Genomic DNA, 24,455 nt, shown 5'->3' with positions numbered 1-24,455 from the left:
ACTGGGTGGTTACAAGTGCTTGCTGCTCTTGCACACACATTCACACACCCACACATAATAAAATAAAACGTTGTATGTTTTAAAGAAGCTTTGGGGACTCTAGTCCCTGTACAACTTCGAGTAGTACAAGCTGCAAAGTCCTAAGTTAAAGTTACTGCCGTTTAATCCTGCATGAATCAAGGCAAAGACTAACTTTTTATGGAGATAAACATGTAATTCATGAAGGCAAAAAGCACACCATTGCCTTCCCATTCTGCACAGGCTCAATTAGTCATTTGCTTAAGATCACTTCCAATTAGGAAACACTTAGTAACGTTGTTTGGAATCTAACCTGTCTGTGAACCATTTTGTTATACATTGTTTGCATAAGCAGTTTTGCTTCTGAAGTCAAAACAAACACAGGTGTATTCATTTTCTATCCCCAAGTAACTGATTACTACAAAATTAGCAGCTCAAAGAAATACCCAGTGCTCTATGTGGCATGGCTGACTTCTTTGTTCATGTTCTCTCTCTCTCTCTCTCTCTCTCTCTCTCTCTCTCTCTCTCTCTCTCTCTCACACACACACACACACACACACACACACACACAAACTTAAGTACTATGATGTGTTTGGGTTGTTTGTTTTGTTCTCATATTTTGAGATTTTATTTTAATGATTTTCTCCCATCCCTTTCTTCCCTCTAAACCCTCCCCCATCAGCCCCTACCCACTCTCCTTTAAATTCCTGTTCTCTTTTTTCACTAATTATTATTACATGCATATATGTATAGGTATGTACATGTGTATATATATATATATATATATATATGTACACTCCTAAACATCAGAAGTTCAATCTTTATATCGTTATATGAATGTTATATGCATGTTTTTGGGGGTGACCATTTTGGCCCTGGACAACCTAGTATTCATAGTCTCTTATGACTCAGATCGAGGTTCTGCTTGGAGCTGCTTTCACAGTCAGTGGTTTTTGAGCCATTTCCATGTTCACTAGAATATTAGACAGAACTTGGTTTCTTGAGGTTGAACTAAGGTCAAAATAAAGCCTACCCTTTTCTTAAGTTATTATCGAATTAGACCTCCAAGGATAATATCCCATTTTTAAATATTTTTCTGAGGACATTATTACATCATAAAATCCCCTCATGGCATCTAGATAGGCATTTGATTCATATTCCTTCTCCTGGAGAAGGAGTATGTACAAGAGAGGGTGGGGATGCTGGCAGTCATCATGAGATTTGGCCACATGACAACTAAAAATATTATGGTTTTAATGAGAATGAATACATGCACCATCATGGGGAAGCATGTCTGAACTAAACTGTAAGACTGGCACTGGAGAACTGTCCCATGAGAAGGGAATTCTAAGATGGTCATAGAATAAAAAGAATAATAGGGAACGTAATGTTTTTAGTCAAACAGAAAACTCTCGGAAATTAAAATGAAGAAAGAGCTAAAGTTAATCCTCCGTCACGCTGTAATTGGCGCTTTGCATTCTTCTGGGGACCAGGAAAGTACAAATGATCCTTATTCCAAACTTCACAGACCTGTAATCTCCATGGAACCCAATCTGTCACATCCATTAGTCAGTTTTGAGAAGGGTGTGTTCGTGGCTGTCAAAGCAATATGATGCTAATTCAATAATGTGACTTGGCTTCTAAATCTTAGAGGTTGAAAATGCACAGAGAGTTACAGTCTGCAGTTCCTTAGTATCTTCATATGTGTGACTTCAAAGATGACTTAAGCAAAAGGACATGCTGATCCTCATGTTCCTTGGGATCTTCTTTTCCCTGGCTGGTAGACTGCCCAGGTGCTCCACCTTCAACTTTATGTCCTTTATCATTTTGTCTATAGGCCCCCAGAGTTTTCATACTCTGGAATTATTTTTCTGCTTTCCCTAAGAAGGTTCATGTTATTGGTATACAAATGTGTCTTAGGGCTATTGTTGCTGCGATAAAACACATGACCAAAAGCAATTTGGAGAGGAAAGGATTTATTTGATTTTCCTTCCATATCACTGTTCATCATTGGAAGAAATTAGGGTAGGAACTCAAACAAGACAGCACCCTGGAGGCAGAAGCTGATGCAGAAGTCATGGAGGGATGCTGCTTACTGTCTTACCGGTTTGCTCAAGCTGCTTCTTATAGAACTTAAGAAAACCAGGCCTGGGATGGCACCACCTACAATGAGCTGGGCCCTCCACCATCAATCACTAATTAAGACAATGCCCCTCAGACTTGCCTGTAGCCCAATCTGATGGAGACATTTTCTCATATGAAGTTCCATCCTCTGAGATTATTCTAACTTGTGTCAAGTTGACATAAAACTAGCCTGTACAATATATATATATATATATATATATATATATATATATATAAGATTGCCACACAACTGTCCATTTATACATTGGTTGTGTCCCTACAGGGAACATTGTGTAGTGACTTTTACAGCTGTCTACTGATTAACCTTTACATAACTTTTAGGATCACCATTTAATACAAAAATTATACAAATATGAGCTATCCTGGGAAAGTGTACTTTATAGGGTTAATGTATTACCACTTTTGGCCTATAGTCATTTTTGTCACTAGAATTACTTATATTACTTTTGTGAGTATTTTACTCTGAGGGAGAAACAATATGCTCCATTCATGTATCTTGAGTATGCAGTTAGGACCTCATTTATCTTAGAAACATATATTTCTATTTCTCACTGATGATGCACAATTGTGTGTGTGCATGGCCTATGTCGCGATATTTCAATGTAGGTATACAATGGACAGTGATCAAATCAAGGTTTCTACAAGTCTACTACTAGGTGTTTAACACTTTGTGCTGAGGATATTCAGAATCTTCTCCACTAGCTATTTTGAAATAGTTAATTAATTGTTACCGTTAATTGTTTTAGTAGCTATTGAATATTAGAAGCAATTCCTTTTACCCAATCGTGTAATGATAACCATTAGGTGTTTTCCCTCAAACTGTCTGCCTTTGGTTTCTATGAGCTGGAACATTTCTTTTGGGAGAGCAAACTGTTCTTTAAGAGACTCATTTTTACTCGTCAAGAGAGGCTTCCCAGTGGCACAAATGGATAATTCGTGGGATCTGAGCAGCCTGGAAATAAAGGCTTTCCTGAAGTGAGGCCGAGACTGTTTACTGGACAAAAGCTTTGTCAGACTTTCCTGTGCTTACGTCTTCAATTTGAGTTTGATTTTTGCACCTTAAGCCTTTTTATTGGTCTTAAATGTGTGTGTGTGTTTTCCAAAAGTGATTATTCTTATCAGTCCTCTCTTCAGCGAGCCTTTTGTGACAATGATAGTATGATTAGAGAGATGGGATGCTAAAGGAGGCATGCAGAGGGAAATGTAATGAGCATGCCTTTTTTAATTCTTGGGTGCGCGTGTGTGTGCGCACCGGCATGTGCATGTGTGTGTTCATTCAGAAATGCAAAAGCCAGAAGAGGAGTTGGGTGTTCTCTACTACTATATGTCTTATAACTTTGAGTCCAAACCTTTCACTGAACCATGAACTAGACAGGTGGTGAGTCTCAGGAATCCTCCTGTCTCTGCTGCAGCCTCCCATGCTGGGTGACACGTAGGCATGATTCCACCAAGCTTTTTTCTTTTTTCATGAGTTCTGAGGATTTTTACTTAAGTCCTCATGCTTGTGATGCAAGCGTTCTTGCATTTCCACAGCTCACAGTTTAGTTCCTGATAGCTTATGTAGACACATATCTTCTCAAAAACTACAAGATCATGGGGGCAGTTAATATGTCATGTATGGCACGGAGACATTTCTTTAGCATGTTCTCAAGTAGGAAGAAGAGTGGAAGCTTCTCATGTTCAAATATATTTGGTAATGAGAATGAAAACATTTTAGGAAATGTTAAATAGTATATATTTTTCTGAACTTTCAGTGATTTCAAATGAAGAGTGTAAAAATAGGAAGCGTGTTCACCAGTTTTTGCTACATGCCCTGGCCATTGACACACTCACAGTGCATCCCATACCACTAGGTCTTAGATACTGGAAACTAACAAATTAGCAAAATGAAAGTTTTTCATGCCTACTTTTCATCAGCTTCTTTCCTGATGTTTCTTGGGTCCTCCTGTTCTTAGAAGGGACAGAAGACGTAGGTGTGTATCTGTTCTCACCAGTGTGAGGCTTCATTAACAACAGGCGAAGCCAAGAGACCCATCATCTCGTATTTCTTTCAAGACAAGAAAGCAAAAACTATGCAAAATATCACCATGCGTTGAGAACAAAGGGAATCTTCTGTGGGGAATGAAAATAAAGTTCAGGCTGTGCTGAGTTCAGGGAACTGAGAAGGAAATTGGAATGCAGGAAGTACCTCAGATCTTTGTCTCTTTGCCCTGATCTCAAGAAACCAAAACCAGCTTTGGAAGGGGCTTGACTGTGAGAATTTGACAGTCAGAGAAAGATGTCAGCCAAAGGCTTCTGAGAATACCTTCTCTCTGCCCCCAATGATGGTCTCCACTCAGTAAGAAACATATAGATGTGGCCATTATCAGTCAATTTGTTGTTATAACAACATATGAAAGAAATCAGCCTTTCCCCCACTATCCCCCCCCCCCCAAAAAGCATTTTATTTTGAAGATATTGCAAGGAATTCTGGTACCAGGGTCATTTTGGGTTTTTAATCATCTTGGAGTTACCCCAAAGAAGTTTATACAAATAGACATCAGAAAGTACCCAGGACATTTTTAGTGCAAGTTAATCAAAGTTAAGAGTACTTTCTACTGTGGTTCAATGGATACAATAAAATCAGGATATTATTCAATATGTGTACGATTAATAGACAATAAAGGATTAAACAAACAGGCTAAACAAAGCTTACTATAAAATGTTCTATGGTCCACAAGATATAGGTAGGACTTAATGTTCCTATGTAGTGTATGTGTGTGTTTATGTGTATGCATGTGCTTGCTTAGTCTTGACACATTTTTCAGTTTCATCCATTAAATTGTGTAATAAGTATGTTGGATTGGAAGTTGGGATTCAGGCTGGAATCTATGTACTAAGAATGAATTCTATTTATGTAAATGCCTGTGTCGCAGCATCTTACAATACAAATATATTCCAAAAATTACTTCTAAGAAGTTAACCAGCCATAGTGATATATTCTACTCTTCATTTTTTTTTTAGTTTTTATTTATCTATTAACCTTTTCATACAGTTATACATCTTCTTCTCTTCACTTGAATCTGTTTTCTTCAACCTTTTCATGAGACTTTACTGTGTTTTAAGCACACTGAGTTTGAGTGAGTAAGGATATATGTGACATGGGCTCTAAGTTTAGAGAAACCATGTTACAACACTTTCTGTCTCATTATGCTGCCCAGGCTGACCTTGAACTTACATGTTCCTCCTTCCTCGGTTCCCTGGGTGCTGACATCATAGTCATGGCATAGTGGCATGGAATATGCCACCACACCCAGCTTCATGGTACAACCTCTAAGACTTGTGTGATTAAAAATAATACAGTATGGTAAACTTCTTTCTATAAATACTTAAAATAGCAAAAACAACAGCTTCATTTTGTTAACAAATATGAAAGTTCAACACTTTGAGAGATTCTCTAATTTTCCCTCTGCATGGAACAACCATCTATAAGCATTTTATATGGAAATATTGACTTGCTGTTTCGAGCAATAAATGCTTGCTTTCAGTGTGTGGAGTGACTTAGGTTTTGAGGTTTCTACAATCTCGTCAACTTCAGTTCCCTGTCCTCTGTGGAGGGGCGACAATAAAACTTACCCATAGATGAAAAGGCATGAACTGAGCAAATGAAGGTCTCTAGAATACACTGAAGCCACTCTGGTCTGGGGGCTTTCATGTAGGGTAAAATCCTTTGGGGAGTGGAATGACGTTTTCATAGAAGCCACATATCAGATATCCCACATATCAGTTTTTTTCTGAACTTTCAGTGATTTCAAATGAAAAGTGTAAAAATAGGAAGCATGTTCACCAGTTCACATACACATTATGATTCATAACTGTAATAAAATTATAGCTATGAAGGAGCAACAAAAGTAATTTTTTGGTAGGGGTCACCACAACATGGGGAAATGTATTAAAGGATCTCAGCATTAAGGAGTTTGAGAACCACTGATATAGATGATCTCACATACTTTTTGCCACAGCTTGGTGAGACTAGCCTTAGCACTACCACTTTATTAGTAAAGCCAGAGCGAAGGGAAGGAAAGGCCCTGTCTGTGTAGCTTCAAAGAATCCTGTTTGCAGCCAGACCACCTTGATACCTGTAGTTGGAGGAGCGGGGCCCCTTGTTTGTCCTGGCCTCCCAGCTAGTTTACACCCAAAATGAACACAGAGAAATTGTATTAATTAAATTACTGCCTTGCCCATTAGCTCTAGCCTCTTATTGGCTAACTCTCACATCTTGATTAACCCATTTCTGTTATATCTGTGTATCACCATGTGACTGTGCCTTACCGGCAAGATTCTAACCTACGTCCACCTCAGGCCGGAGATTCATGGCGTCTGCCACACTGCCTTCTTCCTCCCAGAATTCAGTTCTCTTTTCCACACCAACCTAAGCTCTTCCCTATCAAAAGGCCAAGGCAATTTTTTTTTATTCAACCAATGAAAGCAACACAAATACAGAAAGACCTCCTACACCAGATACCAAATGTGGACACCCAAGACAGAATAGTATCCAAGGTTTGCTTACTGGATGAAGCAAACCTTGGGTCCATTTCTGGCCACTACTCAGGATTTTTAGACATATAAATGAGTATGTGAGTTAATTGTGATCTGAGCAATGTTTTCTTCTCATGTAAACAGGATAAGCACAGAGGTTTGTTTTTGCCAGGATTGTAATGAATAAATAATCTAATAAATACTGTGCTTCAAATATGCATCTTAAATAAACAGGCAAAAATAAAAGTCCTTATTATAATAAGTATAAAAAATTACCACCCCATATGGAATTATGTACTACTCTGGTAATAAATTCCAACAATCTTGACCCCTAAGTGTGTGTGTATGTATGTGTATATGGATATTAGTATATAAGTAATTTTTTGTATCTTCAGTCTTTCTCTTTTGTTAGAAATATTATTTCCCATATTATAGCTATCAGGAAATGAGAGCACAACTAAGACAAAAATTTCCAGTTCCCTTTCTAAATATCAATGTTCACTTCAAACCATGCACTGTAGAGAGATACCTGAAGAGCGATGATACTCAATACTTCACAAAAATATAGGATTAGAAAACACAAAATATTATAGTCTTAAAAGTTGTTAAACAGAGGAAAAGCAGTATAGCCTTTCAGTTCATATTGGGCTTTGCCTCCACACCTAGGTTCTAGCTTTTCTTCTAATTAATTTATAATGTTGGGCTCGTGACTTCCTCCACCTATAAAGATGAGTTGCTAACAGGAGCTAAGTCTAAGACATGGGAGGATTACATGAGCTAACAGGTGTAGAAGGCACATTATAAGTACCATGAGTTTGCTGGAAACGGAAAATATAATATGCCATTGATAATTGCCAGTTAGTAATTTTAACTCTGAAGACAGTTTTAGACTGTATCAGGAACTGCACTTAACAAATTAACAAGTAATTGAAACAGTTATTGAAAATCAAATTGCAATTAAAACACAAATATTTGTAATGGAGTTTTTCCGAACTGCCTTTTCCCCTAAAGGTGAACCAAAAGATGAGTTTAGTTTTCCCTTTTTATTAAGCACTGCTTATACTAAGGAGCTAGAAGATGAGAGGACTTCTGAGAAGCCTGTCCCAGTTTCAAATGAAGGATAGCTTATCAGTTATAAAGTAAAAAAGTGAGATTTTAGAGTGAAATTCCCCCAAACCAATAGATTTTGAAAAAATAGGGATATGGCTATTCTTATAGGGAAACCTAAACAGAGTTCTACCAACCCAAGACCGGAGATGAGATCACAGACCCCAAGGCAGAGACATCCGGGTTCATGACAGCACAAAGAACAGGCTTGTGAATCAAATGGTATGTTCCCAAGTTCTCCACACTGTGTTTCTCGATAGTGAAGAAATAAGAAGCATGATCTTGAGCAGACCCGACAGACGCACTTTAGAAAGAGTGTAGGTGAGACTCCGGATATCCCTCAATTATTAAGCACCTTCTGGTCCTTAGTCTATGAATGCCATTAGCGAGATTTGCTATCGCTTGCAAATCTTCCATTTTGGGTGAGTTTTCCTGAATTTGACCCAAAGCAACTGTTGCTCCCTTGTGTTTCTTACCATCTCGATTTTTTTTTGTTAGTGATATGTCACTGATATCTGAAATGGTGACAACTGAGCACTAATATTACTCCTATAATACACTTTCCCTAAACCATAAAAGTTTCTAGGCACATAATTGTTCACTAGAAAAGAAAACTTTCTGTGGCTATACTTTCAAAACTTGATAATTTTGATAGGAAAAAATGGGGAATGTAAGGTTTTGTTTTGCAATATCTTAACGTCTATAAACATTGAGTATGAATTTTCTAATTCAAGGAATTTTAACAAATAAGCAAAACATTAGCATAAAGTGTTTATGTTTGTTAGCTTGTTTGTGTGTTCAGTAAATATCTGTGCAGTGCTGGCTATGCGCGAGACACTGGTGACCCTCCTAAGTGTGTCAGAAATAATGGTTACTATATGATTTCTTTCTGAAGCTCTGATCTAAATAAGTATCCTGAGACTGGCGAAATGGCCAGTGAAGCTCACTGACTTAGCAGCTGTCTAGGATCAAATTCTCACACATGAAGTTCCCAGGATGGTGCCTTCTACCTACCAAGATAGAAGTTAATAAGGTGACTATGCTCATTCATAAATAATACTATATGATGTATGTTTAAGACTCTACAAAATTCGGGCATCTGACAGTCCTGTAAGCCTGGAGGAATATTCTAACTTTTGTGTCTTCAGATTTCACTCATTAGGATAGGCATTAATGGCAGGTTGGCCAGGCTCTTGAATGAAAAATGTAAAATATTTTATGTAAAATATTTTGAAAATATTGTAAATATTAACAAAAATGAAATATTATCCTAGCTGTTAAAATCACTATTTTGAAATATATAGTTATATCAAAGTAGCTTTCTCTATCTTTAGATATGGCAAATCCTATTTAAAAATTTATATTTTTTACTTTTCCTCACTACTTAGTAAAAGAAGGTGTAGAAAGTTATCACACTAGCCCCAGTCTCAATCGCCTGATAGCTCTACTTCTCCTCAGCTTCTCCTCTGGTGTAAGCTTCTCTACAGTGGACCGGGGCGGGGGGGGGGGGGGGGGGTGTCTCTGAAGTTCATGACTTCTAACCTGCCTCACTCCACAAGAACCAACACAAAGTTACAAGGAGAAAAAGCTGAAGGAACAGCCTAGATACTGCTGGGCTGCTGCTGTGAGGACTGCTTTCAAACAAATCATCACCACCATCACCATCACCACCACTACCACCCCGACCATCACCACCACCAGCGGCCTTCGGTTCAGAATCAACCAGGACAAAGTGTGATTGTCTTTCCCAGTGCTGTCCCAATTAGTAACTATTGAACTTGGCAATAAGAGATAATGCTGCTGCTGATTTTTTTTTTTTACAAAATAACACCAATTTTTAAACACAGAGATTACTTAATGCAGCCCACTATAAAGATTCCAGAACTCTCTCAAGCTTAACTGACATTTGAATCCCTGAAGGATCCGTCCCCAGCCATGATCTGAAACTGGGGAAGCTATTCACTGACAGACAGCACAGCACAGCACAGCAAAGAAGCAGGGCCCAAAGGAAACAAAATGAACTTACCGATGCAGATACATCATGAATGGGAGGAAGGGAGCTTTCCGATGCCAGCCACTGAACAGGACGTTCCAATCAACTCTTTGACATCCCTACAGGTATTAGACATCTACTACTGGAAGGAATAAGGAAACAAATGACAAGTAGTTGAAAAGAAACGAGTTTGACAAGTCTGAACACAGAAGCCTCAACCCATCAGAGAGCTTGGAGAAAGCAGGCAGAGAAAACATACTCCCAGCAGGAAACAAATGGTTCTGGTTCTCTTCTCTTCTCTTCTCTCTCTCTCTCTCTCTCTCTCTCTCTCTCTCTCTCTCTCTCTCTCTCTCCCTCTCTCTCTCTCTCTCAAATATATATTGACTACCTTTGTTAAATAAGAACGTGGTTCCATAGATTTAAGTGAGAAATATATTATGAAGGCAATAGGATTAAGAGTTTAAAGGAGATTATTGGTAAGCATAGGAATATTTTAGGGACAATAACATAAAAGTGCTCAGAAAGAATCAATTATGCAATTCTGGTTGAAAAACAATCATCTTAAGTGTCAGCATATAGTGAATTTAGCACATACTAATTTATCATAAAAGATATGTTGTTATAATAATCAATACACTAACAGTTTACTTAAATGCCTACTGTAAAATATAGGCAAATAAATGAGTGTCAAATGAGATGTTTTAAAAATGACCTAATGTAATAAACAGCAACATGTATATTGGTATTTATCAGAGTGGGAAAAACTTAAAAAGAAGAAATAAGTTCTTTCATTTAGGCAAACAACACAGCGCATGTGTGCTCATTGTTCACATTAATATCTTAGTAGCAAAACTGAAGCCTCCATCTCTTTCCCTTTGACTCTTCTGATGAAAGGAGCTTTGATTAACTCTGTTTCTGTCATTCATTGCCTGCCTTGCAGAGCAGATAGAGTATGCAGTGTGATCCAGTTTCTTCCATCATTCTGTGCCCCTGGGGTAGTCCCTTTCTCCCTCCAGATGGCAGTTGCACAGTCCTCTGTACGCTGGGGTAGTCTCTTTCTCCCTCCTGGGTGGCAGTTGCATACTCCTCTGTACCCTGGGGTAGTCCCTTTCTCCCTTTTGGGTGGCAGTTGCTCCTACATCACTGCCAGTGGCCTTAACATATCACTACACATCTGACAAGTTAGAAATAAAATTAAGTGTGATGCTATATTTGTGAAAATGTCACAGTACAGTCAATTACTTAGAGACCTAACTAAAAATTAATAATATAAATGTTTCAAATATAAAACTCTTTCATCATTATGGATACCGTACACCCAAAATCAAGACATCAACACACTGTGATCTTTCTAGAGGAGTCTAGGGAAGACTCATTCCTTGATTTTTTAAAATTGAGATACTGAGTGTTGAATCAATAACTTCACATATGCAATGGTATTGCTGTATTAATGGGCTATATACCAAATATTTTAAGACAGGCTCTTGTTGAAGTCCTCAGGCTGCCCTTGAATTGGCATTGTATCCCAGACAGGTCTTTGACTTACAGTCTTTCTACTTTAGCTTCCAGGTGGCTGGATTGCAGGTTTGTAGCATCAGGCCCAGCCTCCTCTCGCATCTTACAGCACTTATGGACCAGGGACCCCTTGGCTTGTGATTGGTAACTCCAGCTTCTGCCTGTAGCCTCTCCTGGCTGTGTCATCTGCCTCTCCTTTTTTTCTCTCTTTTACTTTTGAATGTTATTATATAAATACATATAGAACATAAAACTTACTATATACCACTCTGTAGCAAATAATTTTGTGAAATGTTTTCCGTGAGCCCTGCCTTTCATTATTCGGGCATATACCCAGAAATGGAGCTGCTGAAGTGTATAATACTTTGTGCTTAGGTTCTTGAGAAGCCAAGTGGTGTGCTCTGATGCAAAGATGTTTTAAATTTTGATGTAGTCCAATTTACATATTTCTTCTTTAGTTGTCAGTCATTTTGGTTAGGTGTCCAAAAAATCCACTGCCAAATCCAGTGCCATGAAATTTGTCTACTATATTTTTTTATTCTAAGATTTGTATTCTTTGGCTCCTGCTCTTAAGACCTTTGGACCAATTATAGTTAATTTTTATGTGTGATGCAAATTAAATGGTATAAATTTCATTGTTTTGTAAGTGGATATCTAGATTTTATAATTAATTTTATTTGTTGAAAACATTATATCCTTTACTTATTGGATTGTTTCTATTCTCATTCATTAGTTTATGCATCTGTCTGTCTTTCTTCAAGTACTGAACTTTTTAGAGTATTTTTATGTATTTCTGGCTGTCCTGGAACTCATTGGTAGAACAGGCAGTCTAGCCTCATACTCATAGAGATCCACCTGCTTCTGTCTCCAGAGCACTGAGATGAGAGGCGTGTGCTACTTTACCTGTCTTAGACTGTTTTACAACAGAGGTCTTTAAATTTTTAAAAGTGTGTGTGTGTGTGTGTGTGTGTGTGTGTGTCTGTGTCTGTGTGTGTGTGTAAATGCCATGCAGGCTGTGAGCTGGCTCATGTTGCTCACAATGGAAGTCAGGTTCTCTGCCAGAGCTATAAGGCTCATAACTTGCCAAGTCACCTCTGCAGCCCCAGCACTACACTCTTGATTAGTTTTGCCACATGTCTCGAGATCCAGAAGTATGAATCTCCCATCTTTTCTTTTTGAAATCATTTGGAATAATCAGCATTCTTTGAAATTCTGTAAAAATGTTGATATGAGTTCTGCCCAATTGTCATTGAGATGATTAAAAGTCGTTGTCTAGTAATCCCCATGTCCATCCTTCCTCTGGAATTGTTTCTGCTAATCATTGTTTTTCCTGTAAATGGATCACACTTTCTTATTTTTCTCATTGAAGAATAGACATGAAATATTACACTGTTAAAGTGGATATCAGATTACCCCTTCCCACATTTGTTACTGTCGTCTTCTGTTGCTTGTATGTTTACTGATTTATTCAAGGCATCCTTGTAAATACTATGTTCTTTGTCGTGGATGGTCTCTAAATCCTTGGTTTCTTTAGTTTATCGAAGACTAGATTTCTGTAGGTGCATAGAACCCAGAAATGTGACAAAAGAAACAAAATACTCTCCCAGATCTTTCAAAATTGGCTCTAGGAAGAAGTATGGCCTCAGCACTTACAACTCTTTCTTACGACTTTCCTTGATCTCACATACCTATTAACTTTTCATCATTTTAAGTAGTCTCAAAATGGTCTTTTATATTTGCATAAAAATTTATACTTCTTTTTTCATATTAACATTAATGTGGGATACACACACAGAAGTACTCTTGGAATAATAAATTACAACTGTTAGTATTTCTTAGATGAGAATGATTGCAGATTTGGACCACTGTGCTAACAGTTTTATTCTGAAGCTAAATATACTGATCACACTGAAACAGTTCTAGCTGAAGTAGGCAGGGCATGCTAAAATCCCACTTACTCAGCATTCTGGAATCTCCCGAGAGATGGTGGCTGTGAAAGCTTTGTCCTTGAAACTTCAGGAGGAGCCTGTTTTCCCTGTTCCACAGAAAAGCAAGGATACATCCTGATAATGATGTAAACATGCTATCTGAATTTCTACTATACTGTTCATCCTCTTAATAAATGAATAAGATGGGAAGGTGTAGATGTTTTAATGTTGCTAGTCAGTGAAATTAGTAGCAAGTATTTGATATAAATATAAAAGGCTTTTTAAATTAAAAGATCACTGTGTAAACCTTGTTTTAGCTTCTGCAACACTGAGAGGTGTAATCTGGTTGTAATTTTGTCAAGTTCAAAGGTAATCCTTTGGCAAGGCAATCCTTTGGCTTGTTCCAACAGCCTTGGGAAGTTTGCTCAAGTTGAGAAAACTTCTCTCTTTCCTGGAACAAGTAAACCTAAAGGCACATCGTTGTTCTGATGAAGAAAATGTACCAAGATATAGTTTGAAACTAATTTAGAACATGGTATGGAGTGGTACAGATTATCCAGTCACAGTACATGGATTTGGCTGAAAAGAATCTTCTGCTATACCAGAGTCCATGGAAGTTCTACTTCCTTCCATACACTTCCTTTCTTCCCTTGTCTGCTGGGTGCCATGTGATGTCTCACCCTGGTTTTAATCAGATTTCTCTTAGAAATAAGTTACTGAGGGTTTCATCAGCATGTACCTTGGGAAACTGCCTGGTGCTTCTGAGTATAGGGTCACCTTTTGTTGATAATTAGTCTTGTCCCCTCTACAGAATCTAAACTCACCTTCCAGGTGAGCCTCTGGACATTTCTGGGGCTATTATCTTGATTGAATTAATTGAGGCAGTCCCTTTCTGGGATCCTAGACCATGTAAATTGTAGGGAATGTTTCTCTGTCTCACCAGTGAGCTCCCAAATCATGACAAAAAAAGCTTAATACTAATTATGAAAGCTCAGCCTATAGCATATGTTTGTTCCTAACTAGCTCTTATAACCTAAATTAACCCATTTATAATAATCTACTTTTCACTTATAATAATCTATGTTCTATCATGGGGCATGACCTCTCTTCCATCTTGCACCTCCTTCATGTCTCCTGGCATCTCCTGTGTGCCCAGTTCTCCTCCTCTTCCTCTCTCTCCCAGGAAACACCATCTATACCTCCTGCCTGGCTATTGGCCATTCATCACTTTATTAAACCAATCAGAAGGCGACTTGACAAAGACACATCTTCCAGCGTACAAGCATTCTGCAGCCGTACATAAAGAAAGGGAACCCCGAACCAGCATGCCTTACCACCTTCTGTTCCTGATTATGGATGCCATGTGAGCAGCTGCTTCATACTCCACTGTTTCACTTCCCTGTCCTATCAGTTGTACCATGAACTGTGAGCTATAAGCCCTTCCTCCCATAAGTGGCTTTGGTCAGGATCTTTTATCTTAGTGTCGGAAAAGAAACTCGGGCAAAACTCAGGCTGTTTTTGACCAACCTGACTAAGTGGTTCTTAGGTTATTGTTAGAATTGTTCTGTGGCTGAAATGTGGAAGAGTTTGGAACTTTGAGTTAGGAAAACTCTTAAATACAGGAAGCAGGGCTTAAGGGCCTGTAGTTTGGAACTTTGAGTTAGGAAAGCTCTTAAATACAGGAAGCAGATCATAAGGGTCCATGGTGCTGAGATCTTGAAAGAAAAAATGATGAGAGAAGCATGGCCAGTGTGGGCCGAGCTCATGAGCTTTCAGACAGGAACAAGACTTCTATTCACTTATCCAGTCATATTGTATTTTGGCCAAGAATCTGGTTTTATTTTGCTGATATCCTAAAAGATTAAATGAGGTTGAATTTTGAAGATGATGGATGATGATAACAATGACGTTATGATGGTGGTGGTAAAGAAGATAATGATTACTTTTACTATTACTGTTTGTGGCAGATGAAATCTCAAGACAGAATCATATTTGGCCTGGTGTGACAAGGTGCTATCCAGTCCAGCAACATAGCCCCAATGGTGGTATAGTGACAATTTTATTTTAGGGATACCCCAAAACTGTCTTATTGGTCTTAAGACCCATTCAATAGAAGGGGATTCAAACTGGGTACTGTAAACTTAGCCAAACACCTTTGGATAGAGAGGTCATAGTAAGGAAAACTATTGCTATTATTTTCCTAAATCAATACAGTTTCTCACTGTATTATAAACCCTTATTCTTATAGCCATAAATAATGGAGCTCTCCCCACTTCTATTACTTAGGGTTCCTATTGTGTGATAATATACAACCAAAAGTAACTTGGGGAAGAAAGCGTTTATTTCACCTTTAGATTATAAGTTCATCACAAAGGGAAATGAGGGCAGGAACTCAGGGCAGACATAGGAGCAAAGACCATGGAAGATGACTGTTTTCTGGTTTGCTTCCCATGACTTGTTCAGCCTGCTTTCTTACAGTGCTTAGGATCTCATAGTACCCAGCCAAGGAGTGGTACTGCCCAGTTACTTGGACCTTCCTATATCAAATCAAGAAAATGCATGACAGGTCAATCTAGCAGGGGGATTATTTTTTCAATTGAGGTTGTCTATTTCAAAATGTCTGGCTTGTGTCAAGGTGACATGACATAAAACTAAGCAGGTCACACCTTAATAGGGAAGCTTGTTTTTGTAGCAGACAGAGCCTTGTACAAAGATCTACAGTGGATTAAAAGGCAGAGAGTAGGTGACTGTAGGTTGATTATATACAACCCTGTGTTGTATAAGCACCAGTTCCATCCCTATACCTATGATTCAGGGAGCATCCCAGAAATGAGGAGAGATAGAAATATACTAAGAGCCAGAGGGAAAGAATGCCTGCTGAGAGCTGGTTGACTTCTAGATACAACATATAACTGAAATTGTAGTCATAGTATGCTTGCTTAAACAAAACCTGCATAATGACCATGCAAGATACAAGCTGACATGCAAAAATGAAAAGGGGACATTTCACCAGGCCTCACCCCTAGATGAAAAACTGTGGGCAATTAAAGGACGCCAGAGAAGGAAGAAAGAGTTTTCTCCATGGAAAGGGCCACTTATCGGTTATCCAATCCCCAAGTGGTCATCTCTGAACACACGTATATATGAGAAACAATAAATGGACTCAGTAATTTTTATGTGTGTGTATGTATAACAATAATAATTGTAGAAGGGGTGATGAATTTGAGATGGAGTTGGAGCAGGGGGGAGAGGAACAAGGGGAAATGATGTTAACAAAGTGTGCTTATGTGCAGACTTCTCAACAAAATGTATCAAAAGTAAATAAGCCTAAAAATAAGGAGTTCTCTGATTTTGAAAAGTCAATGCCCAGGAAAGAGTTTCCCCAGGATCAGTGTACAGATGCTGATCAGGCTGTGATCCAAGAGGCTTAGGCAATATCTCTAGACTGTAGCAATGCCCTTCTTGCATGGAAGATGAAAGGCTGAGAAGGTCAGAAAATGGACACGAGGCCAGGCCGTGTATGGTAGGCTTGAAGTCTCAGAAAGAAGGCCTGAGAAGCCATTATGTGCAGCTGTGGAGTTGAAACCTAGGTTCCAGTCCTGGAGACTCCAGATGCTGGAGATGTCAGTACCATGCAACATAGACCAAGGAGATCTAAGGCAATGGAATGTAGGCAACCTAGGAGAAAAATCTTTGAGTGCTTAAGACAGTTGTCTTAAGGTTACTATTGCTTGTTGAAAAACCTTGACCAAAAGCAAGTTGTAGAGAAAAGGATTTATTTGGCTTATAGTTTCACATCATAGTCCATCATTGAAGGAAGTCGGGACAAGAACTCAAGCAAGACTGGAACCAAGATGCAGGAGCTGATGCAGAGGCCATGGAGAGGTGCTGCTTATTAGCTTTCACCATGTGGTATGCTCAACCAGCTTTCATATAAAATCTAGGACCACCAGTCCAGGAATGGCCCTATCTACAATGGACTAGGCCCTCCCCCATCAATAGCTAATTAAGAAAATGCCTTACCGCCAGATCTTATGGAGGCATTTTCTCAATTGAGGATCCCTCCTTGCTAATGACTCTAGCTTGTGTCACGTTGACACAAAACCAGCCAGCACAGCAGCATAGCTGGGAGGAGGGATGTCAAGCCTTTTAGAGTCTAGTTGATTACATTACAATCCCTAGATGGATACAGAGCTTCAGTATTTAGTGTTTGCCTTGTGAATTTTGGTGGTCTTTCTTTCTTTCTTTCTTTCTGTCTTTCCTTCTTTCTTTTTTTCTTTCTTTCTTTTTTTGTGTGTGATTATTTCTTGCTATGCCCTTGTCATTCTTCTTTAAAATAGTAATGCTATTTTGTGTCACTAGATGTTGGAAATTTGCAAATTATTTTTGTTTTTTTAAGAGATTACGGTTAAGAGTTTTTGGACTTTTATAGTGTTGAAATTGTTAAGGCTTTTTGGAACAATTGATGTTAGGTTGAATGCATTTTCCATTATCAGATGACCATGAGTCTATAGATACAAGAGATTATGGATTAGAAATGACGTGTTTTAGTTTCGAGTTGACAAGAATGAAGTGGTTAATTGTTAGTATAGTTGTCAATTTGACAGGACCTAGAATGGCCTGGGATGTGAGCCTCTGGGCATGTTTGTAAGTAATTATTCTGATGGCATTGACTGAGGATGGTAAGATATGCCCATTGTGGAGGTGAGTCCCTGGAAGGAATCCTGAACTCTGTAAGTAGAGAAGATAACAAAGAACTAGCAGGTATTCCCAACTCTCTTCCTGATTATGGTTGCCCCGTGACCAGGTGTTTCTTGCTGCTGCCAATTACTCTGCTCTGGTGGACTGCCTTGAAATGTGAGCTAAACTAAGCCCTTTTCTCTTAAGTTACGTTGTAAGAGTCTTCCATGGCAGCAACACAAGAGAAACTAGGATACCCTTGCAAGTTACCATGACGTAGGCAGCTGAAAACCGAAAGAATGCCTTTTGCAAAGACAGAAAAGTTATTAGTCCATCTCAAATTGCTTTGCTGCACTGTATAGGAATGGGAACATGTTAGAATCCATTGCCCACCTCATAGGAGTTGAGGATAGAAGTGGTTACCCCAGATAGATGAAAGAAAGGGGGATGGAAATGGGGAGATGTTTGTCTGTGGAAATAACAGTAGATTTGGATAGGCATAATTTCTTGTTGTCAGTGACACACTAAAGACAGTTAACAACAGAATAGTTAAACAATAAAATAGAAGATTTTGAGTGAGCTCATAAGTGAATGATGAAAATTTAAGGTGATGGCATGATTGTTGCTGTAATCAGTTGATATGCAATACATACATTGACTTTGAACATCGCATTATTCTTCATAAATATGTGTAAATAATTATGTGTCTATTAAAATATTAACAATTAGTTAAATTCTAAATGTAAGAGTTAGTTTTCAAAACTCAAGTCAGCAGCAGCTGATGATCTAATAGATTGTCAGAGTTTGACTGTTTACTTACAATGCATCTGCTATCCATGGGTCAAAGCTTTATGGAACTGGAAACCTAAGCTAGCACAACTGAATGATGTCTCAGCAGTTTGTTCTGCTGACTTGCTGACCCCTCACAGCTTATAGGTTCTTCACAGGCAGTCTTTCATCCTGCTGCCCAGCTCCTTCCTTCAAGTTTTATTCACTTCTATTCAATAAATTAGCTGTCATGTACTGTGACTGACAATGAAAGGGACTGAGTAGCTATTGAATACTAAATTAACAATCCTGCTCTTGAAGATGACTTTAGAGCCTACACAACTGAGGAAGTGGGTAACTGAGTAAAGAACAACTCATTAACTAGGGGGCATTTTCCAAGATATGTAATTTAACATTTGTGGTGGTTTGAATGAGAAATGTCACTGTAGACTTGTATTTTTGAGCACATGGTTCCCAGCTAGTGGCACTATTCAGTAGGTTATAGGGCTTGGAGAAGGCACAGCTTAGCTGAAGGAAGTAGATCACTGAGGTTAGGCTGTATAGGGTTAGACCTCACTTCCTGTTCTCAGGGCCTCTGTGCTTCCCACTCCTACCATGCTTTCCCCATCATAGATTAAATTCTCTGTCGTTATAAGACCATAGGCTGAAGTGGAGCTTTCCTCCTTAGGTTGTTTTGTGCTGTGATATTTTATCCCAACAACAGAAGAGCTACTAACACAAGAGCAAGAGTAACTGCTGAGCCCCTGCTCCAGTCCCCGAGGTTTCTATTGATAGGGCATTTCTGTGTCTATCTTTTATATCTCTGAAAATTTTAAACTTAGTTTACATATTTTCTCCTTTCCTTTATAGGGGGCTCATCATTTTGAACTTCTTATTAATTAATACACTTCCTAGTTGTATCTGTGAGGCTACTGATCTCATCAGCTATCCTCCCTCATTTCCATTCTGTCCTAGGTCTAATATTTCCATCTTTTTATGCATCGTATGGTCACAGTCTTAACAGCATTCTCCTTCTTGATCAAGGTGACATCTTTCCTCAACTATTTAAGTTTTGACATCTGGTCTATTTTACATCCTTGAGTGTCTGAGAATATGCTATCTCATCTATTATTCTCATGAGGAAGTTCAGAGTGTTTATTTTGGAATATGACTTCACATTTCCCAAGAGGAGTCAGCTATTTTATCTGGCACTGTGAACTACGGAAGAGCCAAGCCTTCCCATTACCTGGGTCAAGGTGAGTTTTAAGGAACAGGTTTGGGGTGAATTCCAGGGTTGAGATTTTACAGGCCACAGTAACTATTTCAATTCACTCCCATTTGCTGACTAGCTCCAACTAGCTTTCCCCATGGGAATCACACTGATAAACTCCCAAGACTGAAGCAGTCCTAGAGCTGGGGAGATGATTTAGCAGCTAAAGTGCTTGCCACAAAAGAGGGAAGACCACGGTTCAGTTTTGGACAAGACACATAAAGGTCATGAGCTCTGGTTTTGATTGACAGGTCATGTATAAGAATAACATTATCTTATTTTAAAAATAAGAAGTAAATATATGAATATATATTTATGTGTGTGACATAAAATGTATACACATTTTATAATGTATACACAACACTCTACATTTCAATTTGCTTAAGAGAACATGGGGAGAGGATGTCAGATTATTTAGATATCATCTACAGGGAGAACCTTAAACATCATTTTCTTGAGGAGTGCACTTTGTAAAATAAGTTTGCCAGAAGATGGCACTATAGTAGCACATTTGGTCTATCATAGGCAACCAGTGGGACTGGTTAGCTGTTTTCCCATTTCCTAGACTCGATTATAATGAAATTGTAACGACAGATTGTATGGTGCAGCTCTTCTTATATTTGAGCTGACTGGCTGCTTGCCCACGTAGAATTCGTGTTACCTCAATGGTTAATTCTTACTTTTTTTTGTTTGATTGCCATAAATACCTCTTTCTGGGTTAAGAAATAGTTTTGTCAATTAAAAAAATGTTCTTTTTTATTTTTAATACACCATTAATTGGTAGTATTCTTTTATCTTTTTCTAGGTAGGTTAAAAACTCTGTTTCTGTGCTTTTGACGTCAGCCTCGCCTGTGTACAGGGTTGCGCTACTACATCTTGAAGTGTTTTGTTTCAGTTATCAGAAAAACGTAAACATGGCCCTGGCGTGGCAGCCAACACATGCGCCTCAAGAGGCTTACTGCTGTAGATGGCAATTATCCAAGATACCATTAACTTTTTTTTGATTGTCTTGAGAGTAGAGGCCTGGTTTTGAACACAGCTGTATATATATCTGGAATGCCTGATACCTAACATATGGAGGCTATCAATACAAAAAATGCAGCTATTGCCTCAAAGGAAATAAGATATAGTATATTCTGGACCAAATATGAGTTATGATGACCTGGAACTACATATTCAATTTATGCTAAAAAGCCATGTTCTAATGTGGTATCAAGTTAGTTAAATTTTTATAAGTATAGAGCAAAAGAAAGGTACAAATTAAGGCAATGAAATATTTTGGTGTGACTATTACGTAGCAAGTTACCTCAAAACAAAGAACTGTGAGGCAGGCCTCCCAAGCTATATGATGACATCCTTAGCTCTTGGGTTCATGGAGGCTAGCTTTCTGTTAGTACATTCTTAAAAAATGTACCAAATAGTCACAAGAATGTTAGTTCCCACACAGAGGTGGGCAATGAATGGCTCCTAAGGAGGTTAAAGATAAACTCAGATAATTGGACCTGCAACATTCCAACTCTCTGTACTCATAACTGTATAAGAAGTCAACTAGACTTTTAGAATCTTAAACACAGCTGTGACATTTTTATTTATGGGACCTTTCAATCATAGGTTCAAGAAGCTTGTTAGATGAATGAAGAAGTGATCATAAAAGGCGCTTCCTAGGACAGTAAAGTTGTATCTTTAGACTTTTCTGTGGTGACAGAGTAGCAGCCATTAGTCACATATGGCTATTTTTGTGTATTTTGTTTATAACATGATTAGCGCAAATGAGGAAATAAAAATTTTTTTATTTTTATTTTTTTATTTTTTTTATTGAGAAAAGAAGAAAAAAACATAAACAAAAAACAAGTTTCCACCTCCTCCCAGCCTCCCATTTCCCTCCCCCTCCTCCCACCCTTCTCCCCCTCCTCCCACCCTTCTCCCCCTCCCTCTCCAGTCCACAGAGCAGTCCGGGTTCCCTGCCCTGTGGAAAGTCCTAGGTCCTCCCCCCTCCGTCCATGTCTAGGAAGGTGAACATCCAAACTGGCTAGGCTCCCACAAAGCCAGCACATTAAGTAGGATCAAAACCCTGTGCCATTGTCCTTGGCGTCTCATCAGCCCTCATTGTTCGCCATGTTCAGGGAGTCCGGTTTTATCCCATGCTTTTTCGGTCACAGTCCAGCTGGCCTTGGTGAGCTCCCAGTAGATCAGCTCCACTGTCTCAGTGGGTGGGTGCACGCCTCGTGGTCCCGACTTCTTTGCTCATGTTCTCCCTCCTTCTGCTCCTCATTGGGACCTTGGGAGCTCAGTCCAGTGCTCCTGTGTGGGTCTCTGTCTCTATCTCCATCCATCACCAGATGAAGGTTCTATGATGATATGCAAGATATTCGTCAGTATTGCTCTAGAATAGGGTCATTTCAGGTTCCCAATCCTCAGCTGCCCAAGGAACTAACTGGGAACCTCATCTTGGGCACTTGGGAGCCCCTCTAGGGTCAAGTCTCTTGCCCATCCTAAAGTGGCTCCCTTAACTAAGAATTGTGTTTCCGTGCTCCCCTATCCACCTTTCCTTTATCCCAATTCTCCTGTTTCCCCAAGTCCCCCCTCCTTCCCTTCTACCTTTTCTCTCCCCATCTCCCCATACCTCCATCCCACCCCACCCCCAAGATCCCAATTTTCTCCCCGGCAATTTGGTCTAATTCCCTTAGCCAAGAGGATAACTATATGTTTGTCCTTGGGTTCACCTTCTTCCTTAGCTTCTTTAGGTTCACCTATTGTAGACTCTGTGGCCCTTATTTATGGCTAGAAACCAATTATGAGCGAGTACATCCCATGTTCATCTTTTTGGGTCTGGGACACCTCACTCAGGATAGTGTTTTCTATTTCCATCCATTTGCATGCAAAATTCGAGAAGTCATTGTTTTTTACTGCAGCGTAGTACTCTAGCGTGTATATATTCCATACTTTCTTCATCCATTCTTCCATTGAAGGGCATCTAGGTTGTTTCCAGGTTCTAAAAGTATACAATGGAAGAAAGAAAGCATCTTCAACAAATGGTGCTGGCACAACTGGATGTCATCCTGTAGAAGAATGAAAATAGACCCATATCTATATCCGTGCACAAAACTCAAGTCCAAATGGATTAAAGACCTCAATATCAGCCCGAACACACTGAACCTGATAGAAGAGAAAGTGGGAAATACCCTACAACAGATGGGCACAGGAGATCGCTTCCTATGTATAACCCCAGAAGCACAGACATTAAGGGCAACATTGAATAAATGGGACCTACTTAAACTGAGAAGCTTCTGTAAAGCAAAGGACATTGTCACTAAGACACAAAGGCAACCTACTGACTGGGAGAATATCTTCACCAACCCCGCAACAGACAAAGGTCTGATCTCCAAAATATATAGAGAACTCAAGAAACTAGACTTTAAAATGCTAATTAACCCAATTAAAAAATGGGGCACTGATCTGAACAGAGAATTCTCAACAGAAGAAGTTCAAATGGCCAAAAGACACTTAAGGTCGTGCTCAACTTCCCTAGCAACCAGGGAAATGCAAATCAAAACAACTTTGAGATATCATCTTACACCTGTCAGAATGGCTAAAGTCAAAAACACCAAGGATAACCTTTGCTGGAGAGGCTGTGGAGGAACAGGTACCCTCATCCATTGCTGGTGGGAATGCAATCTTGTACAACCACTGTGGAAGTCAGTGTTTCGGTTTCTCAGGAAATTCGGGATCAACTTACCCCTGGACCCAGCAATACCACTCCTGGGAATATACCCAAGAGATGCTCTATCATATGACAAAAGCATTTGTTCAACTATGTTCATAGCAGTATTATTTGTAATAGCCAGAACCGAGGAAATAAAATTTTAACTTTAAAAATTAACTTAAATCTGGATAGGGCTACCATATTGGACAGAGTACCTTATAGGGCTTAGTGATGCTTTGTGTCTTACGGGCATCTCGTGTAGAAGTAAGGAATGTTGCCAAGTGGCAGAAGTGCCTATAATGATCTCCCTACTTCCCCAAATAAAGATGCATCTGTGACAAAATGTCAATGGTGTGAAAATTGAACCATCACTCAATGACAACTCAGAGAAAACAAAATTGGTTTATTATCATAAATACCTTTCAGTATGTACAGTGTAATATATTTGGCATGAATCAATACAAAACCCCAATGAAAACCTTTACACAGCAGTTAACTCATCAATTATAAAAATAAGATAAGCTGTACAGAGTAATTCTGAGTTTGGTTTGACACTACTCCATTCTCACAGGTGAGATTAAAAAATGGACAACAAAATACATATGAAAATACCAACTTTATCATTGAAACTAAGGTATTCTAAAGATGCTTTCCTGATTATTTGAATGTCTTATATAAATATTCTATCCTAGAATATACATGCTATTTAACAATAAATTCAGTTGTTGCACAACAATACCTTTGCCAACATTTTATAAAAAATATTTTATGAATGTCTACTGGTACTTTAGCTTCTTATATCGGGTATTT

General features: G+C 38.8%; 1 protein-coding gene across 1 annotated transcript in view; it reads right to left on the bottom strand.

Moving 5' to 3' along the window:
• Tmprss11a (transmembrane serine protease 11A) overlaps positions 1–4,198 on the bottom strand; it is a 36,924-nt gene extending 32,726 nt beyond the window's left edge. Inside the window, exon 1 of the mRNA XM_041671126.1 lies at positions 4,155–4,198. Within this exon, the coding sequence (XP_041527060.1) occupies positions 4,155–4,198 (44 nt within the window). The remainder of the gene's footprint in view (positions 1–4,154) is intronic.
• Positions 4,199–24,455: the final 20,257 nt, after the last annotated feature.

Source organism: Microtus oregoni, unplaced genomic scaffold (assembly GCF_018167655.1).
Source record: "Microtus oregoni isolate MIOR12 unplaced genomic scaffold, Mior012 000021F_ref0000039, whole genome shotgun sequence".
In the NCBI taxonomy this organism is placed as follows: domain Eukaryota; kingdom Metazoa; phylum Chordata; class Mammalia; order Rodentia; family Cricetidae; genus Microtus; species Microtus oregoni.
Note: the sequence above shows the minus strand (reverse complement) of the source record. Positions and strands in the feature narration are given on the sequence as shown.